This window comes from Hyposmocoma kahamanoa, unplaced genomic scaffold (genome assembly GCF_003589595.1).
Source record: "Hyposmocoma kahamanoa isolate Upper Pololo Valley unplaced genomic scaffold, ASM358959v1 202, whole genome shotgun sequence".
In the NCBI taxonomy this organism is placed as follows: Eukaryota; Metazoa; Arthropoda; class Insecta; order Lepidoptera; family Cosmopterigidae; genus Hyposmocoma; species Hyposmocoma kahamanoa.
In genome coordinates this window covers 1,846,346-1,867,589 of record NW_020653726.1, presented here as the reverse complement: position 1 = coordinate 1,867,589, position 21,244 = coordinate 1,846,346, and the positions used below count along the sequence as shown (strand labels likewise).

Here is a 21,244-nt window from a genome sequence, read left to right as displayed (position 1 = left end):
AAGCGGCCATTATTATCAAATATATAAAAAAGTACTCCATGACAATCTGCAATCACAAACTACCTTTGAAAATTTGGTAATGGATTTTTTTTTGGAAAATTTTATTAACTTACATGCTTAAACCACCATTTGGATAAGTAGACCGATCTGGAAAACAGACTAAATGGGAAATGGACGAATCTGGAAAAACAAGTGGACCAATCGGGAAAGTAGACGAATAGGGAAAGCGGACCGATCGGGAAAGCAGGCTAAATGGGAAATAGATGAACCGAAAAAGTGGACCGATCGGGAAAGTAGACGAATAGTAAAAGTGGACCGATCGGGAAAGAAGATGAATGTACCGAAGGGATAATATTTAATTCAGAGCTGACATAGGAGCTAGTTATGCCTCTTCTAAGGGGAAACCCTTGTCCAGCAGTGCAATGGTCTCGGTGATCTTGATAAAGAATGTTGGAAAATTAAACACAACAATCACATTACATATTTAACATTAATTTATTTGATTATTGCATTTTTGAAACTTCAAACTTAGTATTAATAATTTCTTCGTCAGAATCGAGGAGCGGCAATGTGCTGGTAGGAATGTTCTCCTCTACCCAACGAAGGTCAGAGTCTAGAGTGTTTGGCTCTGGAGCGTTGTCCCTAGCGTCTTGTTCTTTTCCGTCTGTTAAAGCCGAGGTGGAGCCGCGCATTTTCACGCCATAAGCGTCGTTGACGAATTGCTCTTCTTCTTCTATAAAGTAAAATCAATTGAAGTATATTGGAAACTAGCGCCCAAACGCAACTTTTGTTCGTGTTTTAAGCGAAAAAAAAGTAAGGATCAATGTACATTGACGGAATCGAAGCTAATTTTTGTAACGAAATTGTACATCGCACAATGAGCTTTTATCTCAATTGTGTAACATACAAACTAGGTACGATACCGTAGCCACGGAAATTCCCGAGTCTTCTCGCAATTATCCTGAATTCGCGAGAAGTTCTGACCGTTCTTTTAAGTAAATAGATAACACGCGTCGTTGCTGAATCACAGTACGGACGGACGGCAGCATATCAAGCTACACATTGACGGATCTTGTTCCATTGGTCTGCAGGCGATATTAAAACCAAAGTGTATAGCTTGATGTACTGTTGACTGTACATTTAATAAGCTTATGACAAAATAATATAACTCACACACTCATAGCCCTGCACTAGAGAAATCCTGTGTCGCAGGTGCCATACACAACCACCAAAATATACCCACACATGAGAGAGATAAAGGCCTTACAAATATTTCTACCGGCCCGGGAACCGAACTCGGGGAGTCTGCGTGGCAAACCAGGATCGTAACCGTTCCGCCACCGAGGCAGTACACAGATACAAAGGTAGAAATCAAAACAGGATGCGGGTATGGTATGGAGTTCCCATTGTCTAGATAGTTACATTGTGTTGGGGTTAGAGTTGAGTGTACTGTATCAACAAAAAGGGCCTAACTCATTATGACGCGGCTCATTGGAACTACGACGCCGATGATTCTGCCAGGTCCTATGGTGAGGTTAAAAAGTCGTTCAGAATAGGCAACCAATAAGGTGTCAGAATGGAAATATATACAGTTATAATAATACTATGCTAGGAGTGTGTGCGTTAATTGGAAAGAAAAACAGTTGACAGGCGTGTTTAAGGAGTTATGTGGTTCGCTCATAACTAGTTTGTACGTTACATGAATGACATATGCTTATGCAAATGGTTACGTACAAATTCTACGCAAATTGAACCTAAGTTTGTTGGTCATCCATGGAGGATACGACACTATTATCTGTTCATAGAATTTTACACAAATCTGCTCAGTCATTGAGATGTGACCCGAGTATCAAACGCTATTGAGTATTCTGCCAGACTTTGCCAAAGTTGTTGCGCCTACGCCTTTTAATGATTTTCTTTGTAAGTGTCACAGTCGGGTCATAAAATTATTACCATCATCGTCATCTTCGGCGTTGTCGAGCAGCGGTGTGAAGGCATATCGCTGGTTATTGTTTGTTGGCCGCCACAGCACCATGATCACTGTTAGGACGCTCGCGAACAAAATATGCCAATACGCCTCGTCCATCCAAACTTCCTTCCAATCCTGAGACAAAAAAAACTGTGTTAATATCGTAGTAAGAAACCTGTAACTAGTGATTTGCTATTTTGTTTTGACGACCTTCATGACGGTTTGCACTGAAAAGTGCCCAGGGTTCGATTCCCGGTAGGATTAGTAGCAGTAGAGCTCCTTGTGCAAGAGTTCGTCCAGGATAGTACTGCCACCTTACCTATTTTTGCCGCCAAGAACTAATGTCAGCATTACTGTGTTCCGGTTTTGAAGGGTAAGGGGCGCTGGTGAAATGACAGGCACATGGCACTTGTCAACTTACGTCTCAGGGTGACTGGCGCAATGGTAGTGCAAGATCATATCTTTGCAATTTAAAGCTCTGAGTGGCACTGTAACTGTTATGGACAGGCGATTAGGTGTACTATCAGGCGCACGACTTATTCGTCCCGTTACTTGATGTTATAAAAAAAAGGTTAAATTTGGGACGTGAACTTTTCTAAATTGGTTCTGGTCTGGGTGTTCTATTAGTGTATTCCGTATCTCTGGTAATCACAGTATAATGAATTTCCTAGTTTAATACTGGACCATTGGTGTGGTTGTAAATCTGTCATCTGTTCTAGTGTGTCTTGTGAAGGCACGTTCCGTCAACACTTACAAATGTACGTAACAAGTCATTGGTACGCTATGGTATGGTATGCCACAGGGATTCGAACCTTGACCACTAATTTGAGAAACAACCGTTATGCCACTGCACTTCTTCTTGGCGTGTCGACTCTGACGTTTATATTTGTACTTAGCGCGTTCCCATTATGTTGTAACGTTTTATTTATCGTTGGACGACTGTCGTATCTAGCTGTTCCCACTTGATCGTGACGACAATTTATCGGTTCACTGCAGCCATCTTGTCGTTTGCACGACAGAATCGTTTGAAGCTGCGATGCGATTGTCAGTTGTCACATTTTTATCGTGACGTTTTATTTATCGTCGGACGACTGTCGTTGTAGCTCTTCCCATTGTCACGACAGTCTGTCGTCTCAAAGTAAAAAAAGTCGTGAACAACAGTGTTGTACTATATGTGAACAACTTCATTTAAAGTAGTTAGTTTTAAGTCACGACATAATGCGAACGCGCCCTTAAGCGACATTTGAAGAAACCATATTATTTACTTCTGAAGTTAACCTATTAATGGCCAAATATAAATGAAAGATACTTTTCTTAGGAACTTTTAATTTTTGTAATGTTATAAAGGTCAGAAATTATTAATGTGGAAAATACTTATCTATTAATTGATCGAAACCTATAGGAAATGAAACTATTTTTCGGACCTAAATTTCAATTTTTCAAACAAACCAAAGTTTCGGGCTCCTTACGGTCCCATGATCATGACTGACTGATCCGAAAAAAAGGTTTATTTACAACAATCGCGAAAACCTAAGAACTCAATATTATTCAATACTGTCCAAAAAATAATTTTTCTCTTTGTGCGATAAACGTGGGTTAATTTTGTATTTATTTCATATATTGAGATAATGAATAGGCTGTATGGCTTTCTGCCAAAGCTGTTAAATCTCTTTAAAAAAAAAGAGATAATTTAACTATATTCCCTCGTATGCGCTGGTTTATTTACTTGAATCAGTTACGTAGTGACACAAACCATTGATCTAGAATACGAGTATGTACTTACAGTGATGCATGGCAGGACGCGATAAGACTTGATGGAGTAGAGCATGAATATCACAGATGATATTACTGCGAATATCAGCGTGTTTGTAAAATGGCGATATAGTGACAGCTTGATTGTATTTCTGTGAACAAAAATTAAGTTTCTATAACTTTTGTAATATGTGGATAATGTTGTTGATTGTACGTGTCAGTTAATTTCAGAAGGAATGTAATCAAACCATGTACAATTGTTTGTTATCTCTTAAAAATAAAAAAAAACTTTCTACGATGATGCTTATTATTACAGTTGCAAAGGACATTCGGTTACTATTTAGTATTCAGCTTATTCGGCCAAACATAAAAAATCTCTATTCGGCCCATTACATAAAATAAGGAGGAAAAAAAACTTGAAAATTAAATTACCTTTTGTTGTTTAACGTACAAAATTATTTATGAAAACTGAAACTATTAAGTAATTTACGTGCCAATTTTCGTATGTGCGTTATCTGCCTCAATATTCGGTCCGAGGCCGAATAGACCGCCACCTTTGAGTTATATAATTACTTCCATCCAAAGGTTGTCTGGCAGAGATCACTTAAAGTGATAAGACCGCCCATTGTACTGCCGTTTATTTTTTATTTTTTAATTGTATCGTATTTTTGTTTAAAATTTGGTATACAAAAAGGAACTTTTGTATTGTATCGCATTGTATACTACTCGTTGCAAAATTTTACCCTCCAAAGTGGCAAGTACCAGAGGGCATAGCAATAATCTAACCTCCTACATGTATTCCTACGTTTGACGTGATGTATCATTTTAAAATGGTAAACGTAAAACATTAAAGTCGGTTTGGGAAGACCTCGGAGTTTCGCACCGAATTGGAAATGAGAAGAAACAGATTTGTTTCAACTACCAATAGGATTTGTTTGACAAACCTCTGTCGCAAATTTAAATCTGGAAAATTGCTTATCTGCGTTAAAAGGGTGTCTCAGAATGTTTTTTTGTTTATGATATTTAAAAATAAAATATTAGAATTATTTAATTTCATATCGAGTTCTTAGGTTTTCGTGATTGTTACACATAGGAAATGAAACTATTTTTCCGGATATAAATCGCGTATATCTGTTTTTTCAAACAAACCAACGTTTCGGGTCCTTGCTCGGGACCATGGGACCTGTAAAGGGCCCGAAACGTCGGTTTGTTTGAAAAAACAAATATACGCGATTTAAATCCGGAAAAATAGTTTCGAAAAATAGTTTCATTTCCTATATTTAATTTCATTTCTTCATTCGTTCATTTCCATTCATTTTTTTTTAAACGACTCCAAAAAAAAGGAGGAGGTTCTCAATTCGACTATGTTTTTTTTTGTATGTGTGTTACTCCGGAACGGATTTGAGAACCGGTTTTGATGATTTTTTTTATTATTGGAAAGAGGGTACCTCAGTATTGCTCTCATTTAAATTTCAAGAAAATATTCAGGGTGGCTAACGGGGATGAATCCGGTTTTGCGCACTTTCCGGTAACCGATTCCAATAAAACTTGGCAAATAGATGCAATTCCACGTACTTTTTAGGTTGGTTTTTTAGTACTCTGCACTGAGATTATTGATCAATATTAACAGATAACATACATCGAAACTGACTTTACCCCAAGCCTATATAAATAATAATAATAACGTCGCATGGAATAGCTTTCAATTCGTGAATGATTCTTTGCTTTAAAACATTCAAATAGGGAGGTAATGAGTTGAAAACAAATAGCCACATAGCAGGTGTTAAATCTGGAATGCTTGCTTAAATAAGCACTTGGTTAACGTTGCAAAATAAAAATGCGCCCTAAGGGGCAGCTCAAACCGGCGAATGGGAAACAGAGGACATCAAATTTGTCAATGTATTTATTATGCTATATCAATTGAAATTAGGTATACATTGCAATGTTCTTGAGACCGACCTCGCAGCATCGCGGCGCATTTCTGTTTGCGTCTCAGAGCATTGAAACGTATACTTTATTTCAATTGTAATAGCATAAAATATGCATCGATTAATGTAATAGCCTCTGCCTTGCCGTCCGCTTCGGTTTGCGCTGACCCTGTAAGTACAAAAATGTAAGAATCGTTGGTTTTATAAAACGCTCGCACACAGAATGGCAGCTTCGATCCCCCGGTACCCTGAACATTTATAAAGTTGATCATGATGACCTTGACAAAAGAAACATTTTCGTAATTGCGAATCTCGAGAAGCGACGGGCGCGACAGATGTGTAAGTATACCTACACGTGGACTTCCATGGCATCGAAGCCAGACGGCTTGACGGCGGAATGGAGACCCATTCGACGATCCGAACCATCAATCTTCTTAGATTCAGGTTTTAACGAGATCCGTTGTAATATTTTAACATGACTGCGAACAAATGTTTCGAAATCGTCGAATTTAGGCCCAACATTTGATACCACTACCCTCCCCCGCTATCTGTTTCTGACCAACATTCTGTATGTCCCTTTACATCTAGTTTAACGCTAGAACAAAAATAATATCTTTTGAATTGACTTCGACTTACCTCCTCAACTGCAACGTTCTCATAGTTTGTGCGAGTGATACAAACACCCACCAACAAATGGCGCTGTCGAGTAACGACAATGGCGCCTCTGACAACAAGAGATCTCTATTTGAGCCTTCGGCTTTGTGGTGAAGTCTTAACCACGCCTCGATTGCGGCAAGAAGGCCCCACAGCAGGCCTGTGCCTACTACCCGTTGGAGAGCAGGACCTAAACGTGGTCTGAAACATATTAGAACGTAAATACATGTGACTGTTTGGATTTGTAATGTTAAAGAATTAATCATCATCAGTAATAATAATCTTTATTAAACAATTCATAAAAGAAATTAAGCTATTTTTTCGGACGTAATTCGCGTATATTCCTTTTTCAAAAACAAATAAACGTTTCGCGCCATTAACAGCCTCGAATGTCACGGCTGATTCCATGGGACCTGTAAACGGCCCGAAAAGTTGGTTCATTTGAAAAAAAAAAAGTATATCGTCGGAGACAATGCAATTACGCGTAAATAGCATTGGGTTATGCTGAGTTTAGATTTCAAATCCGCGTAAATGTCATGGCTAACAAATTATCGTGATTTATGGGAATCCATTGTTATGAGTCCGTAGACAACACAAATTAATGCTTACTGTGTAAAAATGAAAATCGTAGTCATTGAAATAACAAAGTGATAATACTAATAACGCTAAAATCCCTCTGTAATATTTGGTTTAGTGCAGATACGCGCCTTTTACCAATGCTACTTACGCGGCCTTGCACTATGCGATTTAAATCCGAAAAAGAGTTTCACTTCCGTTAATACAATAGTGTATTAACTCAAAAAGTGTATTTTTTCATAATCGATGAAAAACGAATACTCACTTCCCGTGAAAGATCATTAAAATTTATGTATAGGGTAAAGTTTATTACTGACATCTAAACATTTCCTACTAGCCCAATTCTTTAAAAATAAAAGGGAAGAAATAATTTCATAATTTTGAGCAAGGCCTATATTTGGCCAGAACTAGCTCACATAAAGTTTTTCTCATTTTGATTAAATCTTTTAATTGGTTCTTACAATATTCTATCGACGATTTTATTGACGTGTAGAGAGTCAAATTTTGGTTTCAGCAATGATTTAATCCTGAAATACACACATTTTGAGTTACACCACTATTGTAATATTAGTGCGAGTAGAAAACTCGCGAAAACCTAGAACTCGATAATTGATAAAGATTATTATTATTGTTTAATAGTAGAGCTCCTTGTGAAAGAGTTTGTCTGGCGAAGTACTGCCACCTTATCTATTTCTGCCGCCACACATTAATGTGAGCATTATTGCGTTCCGATTTTGAAGTGTAAGGGTTATGAAATTACAGGCACATGGGACTTTTTAACTTATGTCTCAAGTGCTTCTCATATTTTTGCGATTTAAAGGTCTGAGTGGCACTGCAAGTGTTGTGAATAGGCGTGTCGCTAAATAAAAAGAAGTCATACCGTGGTAAGAAACCTGATACTAGTGATAATCATTTAGTGAATAACCACGAAAGTCTTAAAAATCTATACAGGCGTGTCGCTTACCACCAGGCGCCCGACTTGTTTGTCCCGTTACTGAGTATCATAAAAAAAATGTTACTGACGTATTGTAACTTATAAGCCTTATGTTAAAAGCATTACAGATTTTTTAGTTCATCGTTGCAACATATTTTCAATTGTTTCTATTGAAGAAGTAAGGAGTGATGTGATTCAATCTGCAGACACCCTGGAATCCGAAGCAAAAAAAAAGTAGGCCTTATGATTAGCTAGATGAGCTCTTAGGGATGAGAGATTAGATAAGCTCGTGAAGACCTTTATGTTGGAGATGCCGTCTACAATGGTGTGGCCAAGTTAAAGTACCTAGGCTGCACTATAACAGATACCAACTCTAGGGAAGAGGATAGAGACATCCGCATACAGAACACCCTACGATGTAGTGCAGCTCTACACAAAGTGTTGGTGTCCAATCTACTGAGCCGTTAAACCAAAATTCGGATCTACAAGACCGTCATAAGGCCCATTGTCACGCACGGTTGTGAGGCTTGGACACTCACACTTAAAGAAGAGAACAAACTCCTGGTGGCTGAGAGAAAGGTTCTCAGGAAAATATTAGCGCCAGTCCAACGGGAGAACGGTAGCTGGAGAGTCCGCACTAACGTTGAAATAGAAGAGCTCGTCGCCCAGCATCATCGCCGAAACCAAAGCGCACAGCCTTTGTTGGCTCGACCATTCAGAAAGGATGGATGATGAAGCAAAGTGCCGGAACGTGAAGAGAGCCTATCTGGGTCGACCAACTGGACGATGGCCGGTTGGTCGTCTCAGGTATAGCTGGAGCGACGCCGTGGAGGTGGACCTGCGCGAATTACAAGCCATCAATTGGCGAGAGATTGCACAGGACTGACGTAAGTGGCATCATCTCGTTTCGGAGGCCGGGACACATTTCGGGTTGCTGAGCCAGCCTATTAAGTCTATTGAAGTTGGATTAGAATGCGTGACACGCATATTCTATAATAAAACACGGTAGACACACTTGTGGAGCAAAGTTCTCATAACAGGAAAAAAGTTGTCTGAGTACAACGCGTATAGTAATCTCAACGTTACACGAGAGTTCTTAAGATTTAATTTCCAGTCGTAACCACAAACTGTTTTCTAAAAACTTTGCTTGCTGCACAGATGGAGCAATTTCGATCCTCGAGTTTAGGTAACTGGCAACCTGTAGATTTTTTTTTAATCTTACCAAGTGGCGACATGAACAAGTCGCGACACGGTAAGCGGTAAGTGACACGCCTATCAATTGATAGATAGATACTACAATTGTAGTGCAGTAGTAATTGTAAAAAAACAGTTGTAGTACCATTCAGAGCTTTAAATCGCAAAGATCTTATGGGCACTGCGCCCGTCACCCTGAGACATAAGTTGACAAGTCCCATGTGCCTGTAATTTCGCCAGCACACTTGCCCTACTAAACCGGAACGCAGTAATGTTCACATTACTGCTTGGCAGCAGAAATATGTAAGGCAGTACTTCCCTAGACGAACTTTTTCACAAGGAGCTACTAAAACTACCGTCTATGCAGCAGCTACCTGTTTATGATGTTTTCCATAGTATAACTTCAGTTCAGGTCAGTACAAAAGTGTTTGTGATTAAATAAACAATTAATTGCCACAACTATAAACTTGCAAGTTTGTACAGGTTCAAGTTGTCAATTCCTCAACAGGCAACAGCAACGCGTTGAGCGACTACACTCCCTCCCCATCCCCCGCAGGCTCAGGGTCGTATTCCAGAACTCTACTCAATGCTCAAGTCAGGACTTGAGCAGACTAGAGTATGATTTCAAGCACTGGAAACACGACCCTAATGGCAAGGACTTGAGTATGATTTTCAGTGCTTTAAATCATACTCAAGTCCCGACTCGAGCATTGAGTAGAGTTCTGGAATACGACCCTAAGTCTTGCTCTTGCTATTGACTATGCATTTCGAAAGTATTTATTTTAAAATCGCGGTAACCGTAGACGGAAACTTGTAAAAAGTTGACAGTAGAGTCAACTAAAATTCCTTCTGCGCAGTGCCTTAAGTTTAATAAGATAATTAACTTTTTTTAATCGACTTCAAAAAAGGAGGAGGTTCTCAATTCGACTGCATTTTTGTGTATGCATGTTACGCCATTACTCCGTATTTGTGATCCGATTTTGATGATTTTTTTGTTGGAAATAGGGTATCTCAGTATTGGTCCCATTTAAATTTGAAGAAAATGTCGATGTCTTACTTTCTCAAACTCGTATCTTAAAAAGAGTAATTAATTATTCAGGAGATTGATAAACTTTCCATTTATTTTAAATTTCTTATCAAGGTTGTAAATTTGGATGCATTACGTAAAGAATAGGTAAAAGCCAGTGTGTGAATATGAAGGAAATGAGATGTGAAAAATCAGCCTGCAAAGTTTGTATGTCCAATCCATTTTTTTGCATTTCAGTAACTTTGTGCCTTAAGATACGAGTCTAACAAAGTAAGACGACGATATTCCACCTCTAATGTCCACTTGCACTAAACCTAGGTACGTCTTAAACCGATAATTGCAATGCAAAAAACACTCTTAATACATTGTGTTAAGAGTGTCTTATCAATTTAAGCATTGGTTTAAGACATACTTAAGTTTAGTGCAAGTGGACATAAGAGTGGCAAACTAAGGAATGAATATGGTTTCGCGCCCTTTTGGGTAACCGATATTAATTTAACTTGGCAAATAATGTAATTCCACGAATTTTCGAGGTTGGTTTTTTAATATAAAAAGTTCTTAAAATTAAGTGTTAACAATGTAGGTATGTGTTAAAAAATATTAATTAATGAATTTACTCACTTGACAATACCGAAGCCAAGGGAGACAATGATGACTAGCATTCTAGCCAAAGCGCGTTTGGCTACAGACATCCACTCCGCAAACATATAAGCAGAGGCATTGAAGACCCTGAAAAAATATGATAGCATCAACGCAGTCTCGGGGTGTTAGCATTCAGCGGCAAGGAACGACCTTGACGAAGTCGTTGACCACCTTTTCAGGGGCCGTTATATAATACGACATTTTCATGTTGACCACTAAAGAGCCGTTTAGCGCCAGTTACATGTATTTCTACTATAAATCAATTGCTATATATGTATACACTAGAAACATATTATTATCATGAATAATAGCCCCGCCATAGGGAAACCCTGTATGGCGGGTGCCATGGAACATAGATAGACAACCACAAATTACACCCAAACTCACGTGAAATAAATGTAGGTCATACAAATATTTCTCATGGCCCGGGAATCGGACCCGGGGCCTCTGCGTGGTACTCCAGCATGGTAACTGTTCGGCCACAGAGTCAGTTTAGAATAATAGAAATCAAAGTAGCTCATATTTAATTAGTACATTATCATGTGATTTCCTAAAATAGTATAATGTGTGTGTGTGTGTTTGATGAATAAAATTCTATGCAATTTAATTCATAAAACATTTTTTTAATACCATTGACTATTTCACTACCATGATAGTAATCTATTTTACATGAAAAAACTCCTCTAGTTAGCCTATTATTACAAAGATCGAACAAACAAGGAAAAATTCGTCTGTCGCCACAACATGCCTACTATAAGAAACATGTTTATGATAAATTGTTCTTCTTCTTGTCACCACCAGAGGTGCTGTGCAATTTGCTATACAAATACATCGTTAGCTAGTTAAACACACAAACGCGTCAACTAATGGAAGAGTTCTCTAAAAAGGGTTTTTGAGATCTTGTGTTGTGGAATCCCCCCACGAACCTCGGCGCTACCCAAGGATGAACGGCGACACCATGAAGTTGTGTCAATACAGTATGTTATTTAGCAATTGTAAACTTATAATCAGTGATCGGAATATGTCGAGCATACTTGCCTAAACTTCGAGGAATAGAGACAGAAAGTGAAGACTACCTTACGAAAGCATTTTTATCCCGGATTCGGCAATACATTAAATACCTACATTAAAAAAACGTTATGTTATTTGGGGTACCTACGGTAAGACTATATTTATCTAAACTTTGCGATTAGTTATAGCAACCATGAAAATTTTCGGAATATTTAAAAAATCTTACTTAATACATGCAACTAGAATTATTATTCTGTTAATTTCACATTCCTCCGGGATCCTAAAACTATCGCATCGATCTTCGTGTAGTTCTAGGCATGCATTTTAAGTTTCTGACTCGACTTATATATTATCAACTTTAATACCCTGTGTAACTACAATTTAACATCTGTACAATTTTTGTTACATATCCAAAAATCTAGGAAACAGGTTCAAACAGCGATAAATAAGTACAGGTAAATCTTGATTTCCATGGTATTGTCGAATACATTTGTTCTTTAACTATATAAAAGGTATGGGACGGACAATGAAGCATTAGTTGGGCACCATCACATACCTATGTGTAATATTCACCCTTATATACTGCAGTTACAATAAAAATAACAAAATTGTTTTTATTACGAATGAATTTGTACCTCGAATGAACTAAATTCATTTAATAATAATAAACCCATTCGTCATGAATACAGTGATACATTTTATAATAAACGCGAACACGGTGCTAATTAGCAAGACAAAACGGTTTATGACTCAGCCTCTGTTATTCTGCCATAACCTTGTTAAAGTATTGCAATTAAACATTTTATTTTACACAGAAATAAACCTAGATAGAACGGCGATGTCGGCGGGGCAAGTGTGCCACAATCTTGACATACGATCAAGATTTTCAGGCCGCGTCGATTCTTGCTTACTTACGTTTGTCATATTATGCTGTTTCTAAGTGCCTAAATAAAAGTCTGAGTGTTAGTCGGTGAAAAGGAGGCATCTCCTTTCACGGTTAAGTCATTTTCAATAACTTAAACTCTGTTTAATAAAGTAAACACGAAAAAACGTAAAATAATTAAGAAATTTTCATCACAATCACTAATGAATCAGTGAAGCAAATTTGGTATTTGTTTGTGTATATACCTAACGTCTCTCATTAACACTGTGTACCTACTAAAATTTCTGTGTTATTTTAGGTACATCACGACTTATTTGGGTTTAAACCCAATCTGAATATTTTTTGCAGTCAAAGTCAAACAATCATTTATTCCATAAGTAAAATTTTTACACTTGAAAAGTGATTATTTTAAGCTACTGCTCGTTCACTATGCTGATTTCCCTGAGAAGAATGAGCAAGAAACTCTGGGGATTACCCTTTACAAATAAACTTAAATGCTATGGAATACACATCATATTTGTGTGGAATCCAGACTCATATTGTCTTTCCATACATCTTTATCTAACACAGTTTTCAATTTTGCAATATGACTTTTTAATTAAAATACTTTTAATGTAAGTTTTATACTTAGGAAATGACATTTTTAATATTATATGCTCACAAATCTTATTGTAAAAACGTATAAAGTTCCCCGTAAAAGTATTGTTCACCTTAACTTTAGTAGTATATATCAATTCATAGCTTTAAATATTAATTTACTTGACCACTTACCCAGTATTATTAATAGAGGAGTAGACAGCATAGTAGGTAGCGCTCTCTATCATGCCAAGTAGCGCTACTCCACCGATCCAGTACTGTATCCGCAGTAGGTCGCGCCACTGCAGCCCGCAGACGAGCAGCCATCCCGCACATAATACTGTGTATATTCCGCACATTACGCCGAAAAACTGAAACATTTTAGGACCATATTAAATTGTTTTCGTTAATGTTGAACTTTAAGCCGAGATTATAATATATACATGTTTGTTTTATTTCGATAAAGTTTCGTAGTTTCGAAAAAAAAGGTAAATTACACATTAGGACACAAAGATTGAGCATAGAGCTATGGCTCTTCCACGCCAACCCATGACAGTTGCAGTACTCTCAGAGCTTTAAATCGCAAAGATCTGAGACAGTAAGTTGACAAGTTCTATGTGCCTATAATTTCATCTGCTCTTAGAGCGTTTGTGCACAACGTCCGATTCGTATCATTTCCGAATCCGAGAAATGACGGCCCGAAATGTCACAGGGATCATTTTATCTCTAGGTGTACAAGCGATATTCGCATTTTCACGGATTCGGACTTAGTGCACAAACGACATCCGAAGTGGGTCCGAATTTTCTAAATTTGTAAAGTCCCGGATTCGGAACGAATACGAATATCGGATGCAGTGCGCAATCGCGCTTACCCTTCGAAGACGGAACGCAGTAATGCTCACATTATTATTGACGGCAGAAATAGGCAAGTTGGTAGTGCTTACATATGCTCGATATGTCGTGGGTACAAAAGGTCACTAATGTTGAACTTCTTCAATGAGAAAAAAGGTTGGAAATACTCAGAATTGTAAAGGAAAGGAAGCTGCAGTATTTTGGCCACGTAATGAGGGGCAATACATACTGAATTCTTCAATTAATGATGCAAGGAAAAATACAAGGAAAGCGTAGTCGTGACAGAAGCAAAACCTCGTGGTTGAAGAATCTGAGAGACTGGTTCCACCTTAGCACACGTTCCCTCTTTAGTGCGGCAGCTTCAAAAATGAGAAAAGCCATGATGGTCGCCAACCTTCGTAGAGAAGCGACATACTAAGAAGGTACAAGGTAAAGTACTTCCCCGAACGAACTTTGACAAGGAGTTCTACTGCTACTAAAATAATAAAAAACTACTTAAGGTCACCTCCGCAGGGAAGTAATAAATATATTATTATCTTATTCAAATATACCGGCCTGAAACTACTGGCTGTTTAAACAGTAGAAGGTCATGAACAACTCAAATTTGACACAAGATTTAAATTCAACTCTATTTCGTTTTTTATAAAAACAATCCAGTTAAGCTTCGTGTGATCTTGACTGAACTAGATGTAAAAGTATTTAAGAGGAGGAAAAAGAGATTACAAAGTCGGTTGACATTTTTATTCACGGGTGTCCTTAGAGAAAGCAAATACACTTACCGGCAAAAGTGGCCAAATTGCGGCCGATAAGTACGTGCCAGACGGCCCCACCATCTCGATTTGCATGGTCGCGTTGTACTCTGAGAATCCCCGCACTTGTATCCTGAGCAGGTATACGCCTTCTTTGTCTATTGTAATTAGAGGCGGTGTTTTCTGTAAAGATAAATTAGTATCGACGTTTTAGTGAAAAATATAGAAATTTAAAAGAGAGATTTAAGAAATTTTATTCAATTTCACTTTAAAATAAATAGTTTTATTTAAATTGCTATAAAACGGTGAAAACTACAAGGGTAGGGTACAGATAGATGGACTGATATGACCTAAGAACTCTACTCATATTAATGCTTTGCGACAAGATTAAGGTAAGGTGGCAGTGCTTCCCTGGATGGACTCTTTCACGTGGAGCCCTACGGCTACGAAAACGTTGAAAACTGAATGCAATATCCATAATACTCACAGAAACAGGCTGTGTTACAGAATTCTTTTTCTGTGTGTCCTCAGGCGTCTTGTCCGCCGGTGTTTTATTATTTTCATTGTCTTCGTGCAATACAATTGAATTCTTATCATTGCATGTATGAAATTTGGTGATAGTCGCCTTGTCAACCAGGCCGCTCTTACATTCTACTATTCGCTAAAAAAAATTAAAAAATTACTTGATTAGCTCATTTTGTTTATTAACACTGTACTGTATTTGAGTTAGTAAGCTACACCAACACCCGAGAAAGGTCCATTGTCTATAAAAGCGAAGTCGCGTAAGTGTTCCGCAACTTAGTTAAAGTAAAGAAATACTATAATAATATAAGTAACTGAAACAAAGCTCATCTCGGTTACGCTTTGGTAGATAATTAATAAAAAATAGGGCTAAATAAAAAAGGCAGCACTATCTCCAATGTCTGTGTTCTATTGTAAGTTTTAATGCGACCGTGAAGCCGGTTTTCAAGTCTGTCCACTCAGCTCGAACAAAACCTAAAGTTTTCATAAAAAATAAAATTCTGCTCAGTTCGAGACAAATTGAAACCTATACGAATAGGCGGAAGTTCAATTCAATTCAAGTTCAATTCAAGTAAAAATTGCTTGAATAGCTCTGCTAGGGTCAGTACATTACGAATTGATACAAGTTTAAGTTCTGTATTTTATCGGCAATGATAAGACAGAACAGTTCTCTTAGGCTGCGGCTGTTAGCAAACCAACCAATCTATAGTTGATCGGTTGTAGAATGGGATGTGCTCTCGATCGATCTGCTTCATTTGTCATTCAATGATGGAACTATCGAAATAAACTCTTCTATACACATTCTAAAACTGGAGATCCCACAGTATGAATTACTAAATGCATCATCGTTGGACATCCGCACGGTCATTTTATCGATCGATATTCGTCAATAGCATCGCTTCGACATCGATTGTTTCGTGTGGTAATGGTATTTGACATTTGTAATTTTGAAGACATTGATTTTGATTGCGACCGGTAAGCATTTACAATTTACGATCGTATCGCTGTGTGTATGTCGTATTGAGTGATTGCTTTAGAACTTTAACCAAACAGGTTTGTTTACTTTTTGTTCAAAATGGATTGGAGCAGACTATAATAACATTTCGAGCTACCCTAATTGGCGTACAAACTGCTTTTCGACACAAAATCGCTTCCCTTGTAAAATTACAAAAATGGCGCTGCTTACAGTGTAATGCTTACCAGGCAAGGAATATTAATTATAACATGATTGTATAATATTCTTTATTGCACCAAACAAATAAACAGAAACAAAAAAAAATAACATAAGGTGAGCAAAGGTGGACTTATCTCTAAAAGAGATCTCTTCCAGCCAACCCAAGGCAGTGAGAGCAAAGGTTTTAAGCGGGGAACGGCGTGCAAAAGAGATAACAAAAGATGATAATCTACATGTATAAAATATGCATATATAAAATTACCATTAAATAATTAAAATAGTATATAAATAAATAGACTACATAACGTATAATACATTGTATCAATAAACTTACACATATACAAATATGATGATTATTAAGAGAGTTCAGCAAGAAAGTGCGCTGTCAACCTTTTCTTGAAGGAAGCAATTGACGGACTAGACTGAATATGGGAAGGGAGTCTGTTCCACAGCTGCGCTGCACGAGAGGAAAAGGAGTTGTAAAAGAAATTTGTTTTACAACTAGGACGAACGAGCATCTTAGTGATGCACGGACGCCTTGAGCGGCTAGGAGGGGGAAGCAGTTGGAACCGGGAACGTAGGTAGGAAGGGGAATTTGGGTCATGAAGTATATTAAAAAGGGTGGACAGGATATGCACAACACGGCGAAGGCGGATTGGGAGCCATTTTAACCGAGCACGAAATTCGGAAACGTGATCAAATTTTCGGAGACCGAAAATAAATCTGATAGCCAGGTTCTGTAGACGCTCTAGTTTGTTTAAAAGGTATGATTTGACCTGAAAACATGTTCGGAAACGCAAATATATTCGCTTCTGCAAACCGACTAGCCGTAATGTAATACGGAGCTTTATACAATACGACTGTGACATTTATATTTGCGTAGCGCGCGCATACAGTGGCTCAGCAGTGTCTAGGTCCAGTGGAAGATTAAAGGCAGATGTGGGCATTAAACGTTATTTTTATTTCCTTACCTTTTCAAAATAATGGAAGTAATCAGGTGAACATTGTTTGTTCTCCCATTGATAGATAATCGTCAAGTTCGTTGGTACTGTTACATCACAGTGCACTGAAAACAAACGTACAATTACGTGGCAATTATGGTGATAATCACATAACCATAAATACAGTAGAAGTGCTTTGGTTGCGTATCACGTATGTCAATGGTACCTACGTGAAGTTCCACATACTTAAGCGCAGTTCGCCATTATCGTTTCGTATGTACAGGGTCAAGAGCACGTCATGCTTGACACTTAAGATTTAAATCCCACTCTTTGCCGCTTACGATAAGAACGGTCCAAAGGACAAAGTGTCAAGCTTAACGTGCTCTTGACTGTACAGTGTACATACGTTATGGTTGTGTCAATTATCCACAGACCACATCAATTATCTCACGCATAAGCTCGAAAATCATAGAAAAATTGCCTCATTTTGCTACTTGTGCAATAATGATAGTCGCACTTGTATCTTTCATTATCATCGTCAAGTTTTATTTTTATTTAATTTTAACAAATTTCCAATTTTCTACAAAACGAAACGAAACGTAAACCTTACTCCGCTGCAATACGGTCGCTTCTTTTTTGGAGACCTATAAAAGCGTCTCGAATTCGTGGTCCTTGAGCTATTGCCCGCTAGATGGCAGCACATTGATTGAAATTTCAATATAAAATTACAACGTTGTAACTTGCAATAATAGGTATTGAACTTTCCACAATATGCCAACAGATACGACATGCTAACAGCCGAGAATCCGTTATTTCTTTTTAAAATAAAACTATGACCAATCAATCATTATCAAGATTTCATTGCGCTGTCGCGGTTCTGGGGGTCTACTCTCGATCTCCGTCCGACATCGGTCCGAAACAATTACTGCCAAATAAGCAATACTTGACCAAATGAAAAGACGCGTTATACGAATTGTTTTTTAATTTTGTCGAATATTACTTATTTGACAGTAATTGTTTCGGACGGATGTTGGACGGAGATCGAGAGTAGCCCCCCTGATAGTAATCGAGTCTTTAGGCACTTCCATTGTTTTTTTCTTCTGGGGTGGTAGTATACGGGCTCAGTGACCCAGTGGTAAACATACTTGCGCGAAATGAGGAAGGTCTCAACTCCGATTGCTAGAAGGATCAATCGGTCGATTGGTAACGACCTATTCAAAATTGATTGTGATCTGGCACTCATGGAACGGGGGATTATATACTTTGTGACCACGTGATACACACGTATGCACCAATCAAATTAATCAAACTCATTGAATTTTGTAGACACAACCTAGAAACTAATATTTGAGGGTATGAGCGGAAAAGTGGTGTAACGAAGATTTTTTTTCTATTATATTGCTTTAGATAATACTAAAGTACATAATTATTATGTACGTTTGAATGCTATCTTCATGTTTCAAAAATATATACATCGGTCATATTATAATGATTACTACACACATCAAAAGTGTCTATCCAGGCATCAAACGGGTTTTAGCCAATTACAAAAAATAATTTTTGTATTTTTTTATTTATCAACACCAATCGTGTTTTAGTCAATTTCATCATTAAAAAAATAAACATAAATAATTAAATAAATTTTATCAAATATTTTTTAGCCTAAAGGTACCGCCACGCAAGCAGGGCCCGTGGGTTCGAATCCGGCCTAGCACCCCTGAGTTTTTGGGTATTTATGTGCGAAATTGAATTTGAAATTTACCTTAGGACCTTTGCAGTGAAGAAAACATCGTGATGAAACCTGCATGAAAAGGTTCACAATCCTCGGAAAACAGCCAGAAAGGAGACCCGAGCGCATCAGTGGGACGTAAAAATGGGTTGATGAAACAAATATTTAAAAAACCTTGATCACCAGACTCTTTGGATGTATATAAAAAAAATTTGGCTAATTTTAAATCCCTCAATATCTTCATTTCTTATCTAAATGCTTTTCATGGTGTTACACCACTTTTGCACTGATAGGAGAAATCGTAATTAAGATTAAGATTTCTCGTTTAGTTACTTATACACATAATTAGAAAAATTATACGGGCTCAATAACTTGTAGGTAATTTTCTACTACAAAAATCCCCACCTTTTCGCTTACTCATAAAGACGATTTATATACACTCTTAGATTTTAAATTTTTTCAGCCGTGCTCGCGTCATGGCTGTCAATATAATCAAAAACACCTACCGCACACATAAGGTCCGTGAAATCTATTCTCTATTTAAATTGTATATAATTTACATAACATACATAACAAAAAACACTATTCATTTACTTGCTTGCTATGTTTACTACATTCCCCACAAACACTAACTGACTGAAAGATGAGAATGCCAAAACACTAACATTACTATTATAAGCTTGACCAACATCACAAATTTAATCATAAGCTAATAATGGACATGACTATGCTATCACTAGCGAACAGTCATTATCACAAATATGTATTCAGTATTGCATTTAACTATAATAATGTGTTTGTAGACTCAAGTTACCATAAATTTATTGTGTATATGTTTTGATTCTACTACACATCTTATGGCACAGGTTTTAGGACGTTGAGTTCTCCCTAACTAACAGATCAAATTATTATACTCACATATTGCTATGACTTTGGAGTCTTTGAATAGTGATTTGGCTAGTGTAAACTCGCAGTTTTCCTGGAAACGAAACAGGAAAAGTATTATCAATAAAATCAAAAGTTTACTGCAATTTATATGTATACAAGCACTATGATTCAACTAGGTGGTACCTAAACATACTAAAAACTTCGTATGATAGATTGGATCTAGATTCACAAATTGTCAAAATAAATAACCATAATGTACGGACAACAGCACATCAGACTACACATTTTTGTTCAAAATCGCCTCCATTGCAATGAAACAAGATACAATCACATATACAAATCAATGTGTAGCTTGATGTGCAGGCGTGTGTACATCATTAATACAAATAGCCTTCTGGTAAGCAATTTAAAAGTGAGTTTGTGATGTGTTGCTGAGTGTACATAAACCCACAAGGAAAAATGTCGATAAACAATGCTGTACTGTTAACAACTGTTACATTATACCATTCTAACTACCGACACGATAAATTAAAAAGATTTTTACTGTAAAAATATGTACTATATGTGAATGCGTAGCTACATTTGCTGTGTAGTGTATAATAACGAATATTTATGAGAAATAGAACGAATATTTACGAGAAATAGACAAATATACTCTAAATAACATGGGGATTAATAAATGAACAGTGTTACTCACCCCGCTTAGCGGTAATTCCCATTTTCCTACATCGGAAAAGCTGTGCGTCAATTTCACAACAGTTAAAACTAAAATAAATACGCTATGAAACATTGTAAATGTTATTACTTGGTTAGAAGAACTCTAAATTATCTCGAGTAAGCCAAATCATTCTCTAACGTCGTTGTTATTATAATATAAAGGCAATTTTACAGTTTTACAAAACTATTTACATTTCACCACTTGACATATTTTATGGTTTTGCAAATAATCAGTGAAGGAGGAAGGAAACCGATGAAAGAAAAGAATGACGTGCTGCATGCGGCGTCCAAATAGATTTTCGTGTACTATTTTCTCTATTTATAAGAAGACAATGAGGCCAGAATTGTACGATAGTTACTTTTTTCTATGTATTTATAGTGGAAGTTACAGTGCAAAAAAAGCACATTGGGAACACCGCCCATTTTTCCCTAATGTAATTTATTCAGATACACTCTAAAAAGGTTCGAAGAATAGGGGAAGAAAGTAGGTAAAATAATTTAATTATAATTTTGGTTTCTTTACGGC

At 37.2% G+C, this 21,244-nt stretch overlaps 1 protein-coding gene across 1 annotated transcript; it reads right to left on the bottom strand.

Annotated features, from left to right (window-relative positions):
- Nucleotides 1-476: 476 nt before the first annotated feature.
- LOC113226848 (transmembrane protein 87A) lies at nucleotides 477-21,000 on the bottom strand. Its single transcript, XM_026459626.1, has 11 exons — nucleotides 20,699-21,000; nucleotides 20,032-20,092; nucleotides 17,415-17,509; nucleotides 15,235-15,408; nucleotides 14,778-14,930; nucleotides 13,342-13,517; nucleotides 10,656-10,763; nucleotides 6,286-6,504; nucleotides 3,753-3,873; nucleotides 1,954-2,104; nucleotides 477-733 (listed from the first exon to the last, which is right to left on the bottom strand). The coding sequence occupies exons 1-11, from the start codon at nucleotides 20,789-20,791 to the stop codon at nucleotides 504-506; spliced, it is 1,581 nt and encodes a 526-aa protein (XP_026315411.1). The 5' UTR covers nucleotides 20,792-21,000; the 3' UTR covers nucleotides 477-503.
- Nucleotides 21,001-21,244: the final 244 nt, after the last annotated feature.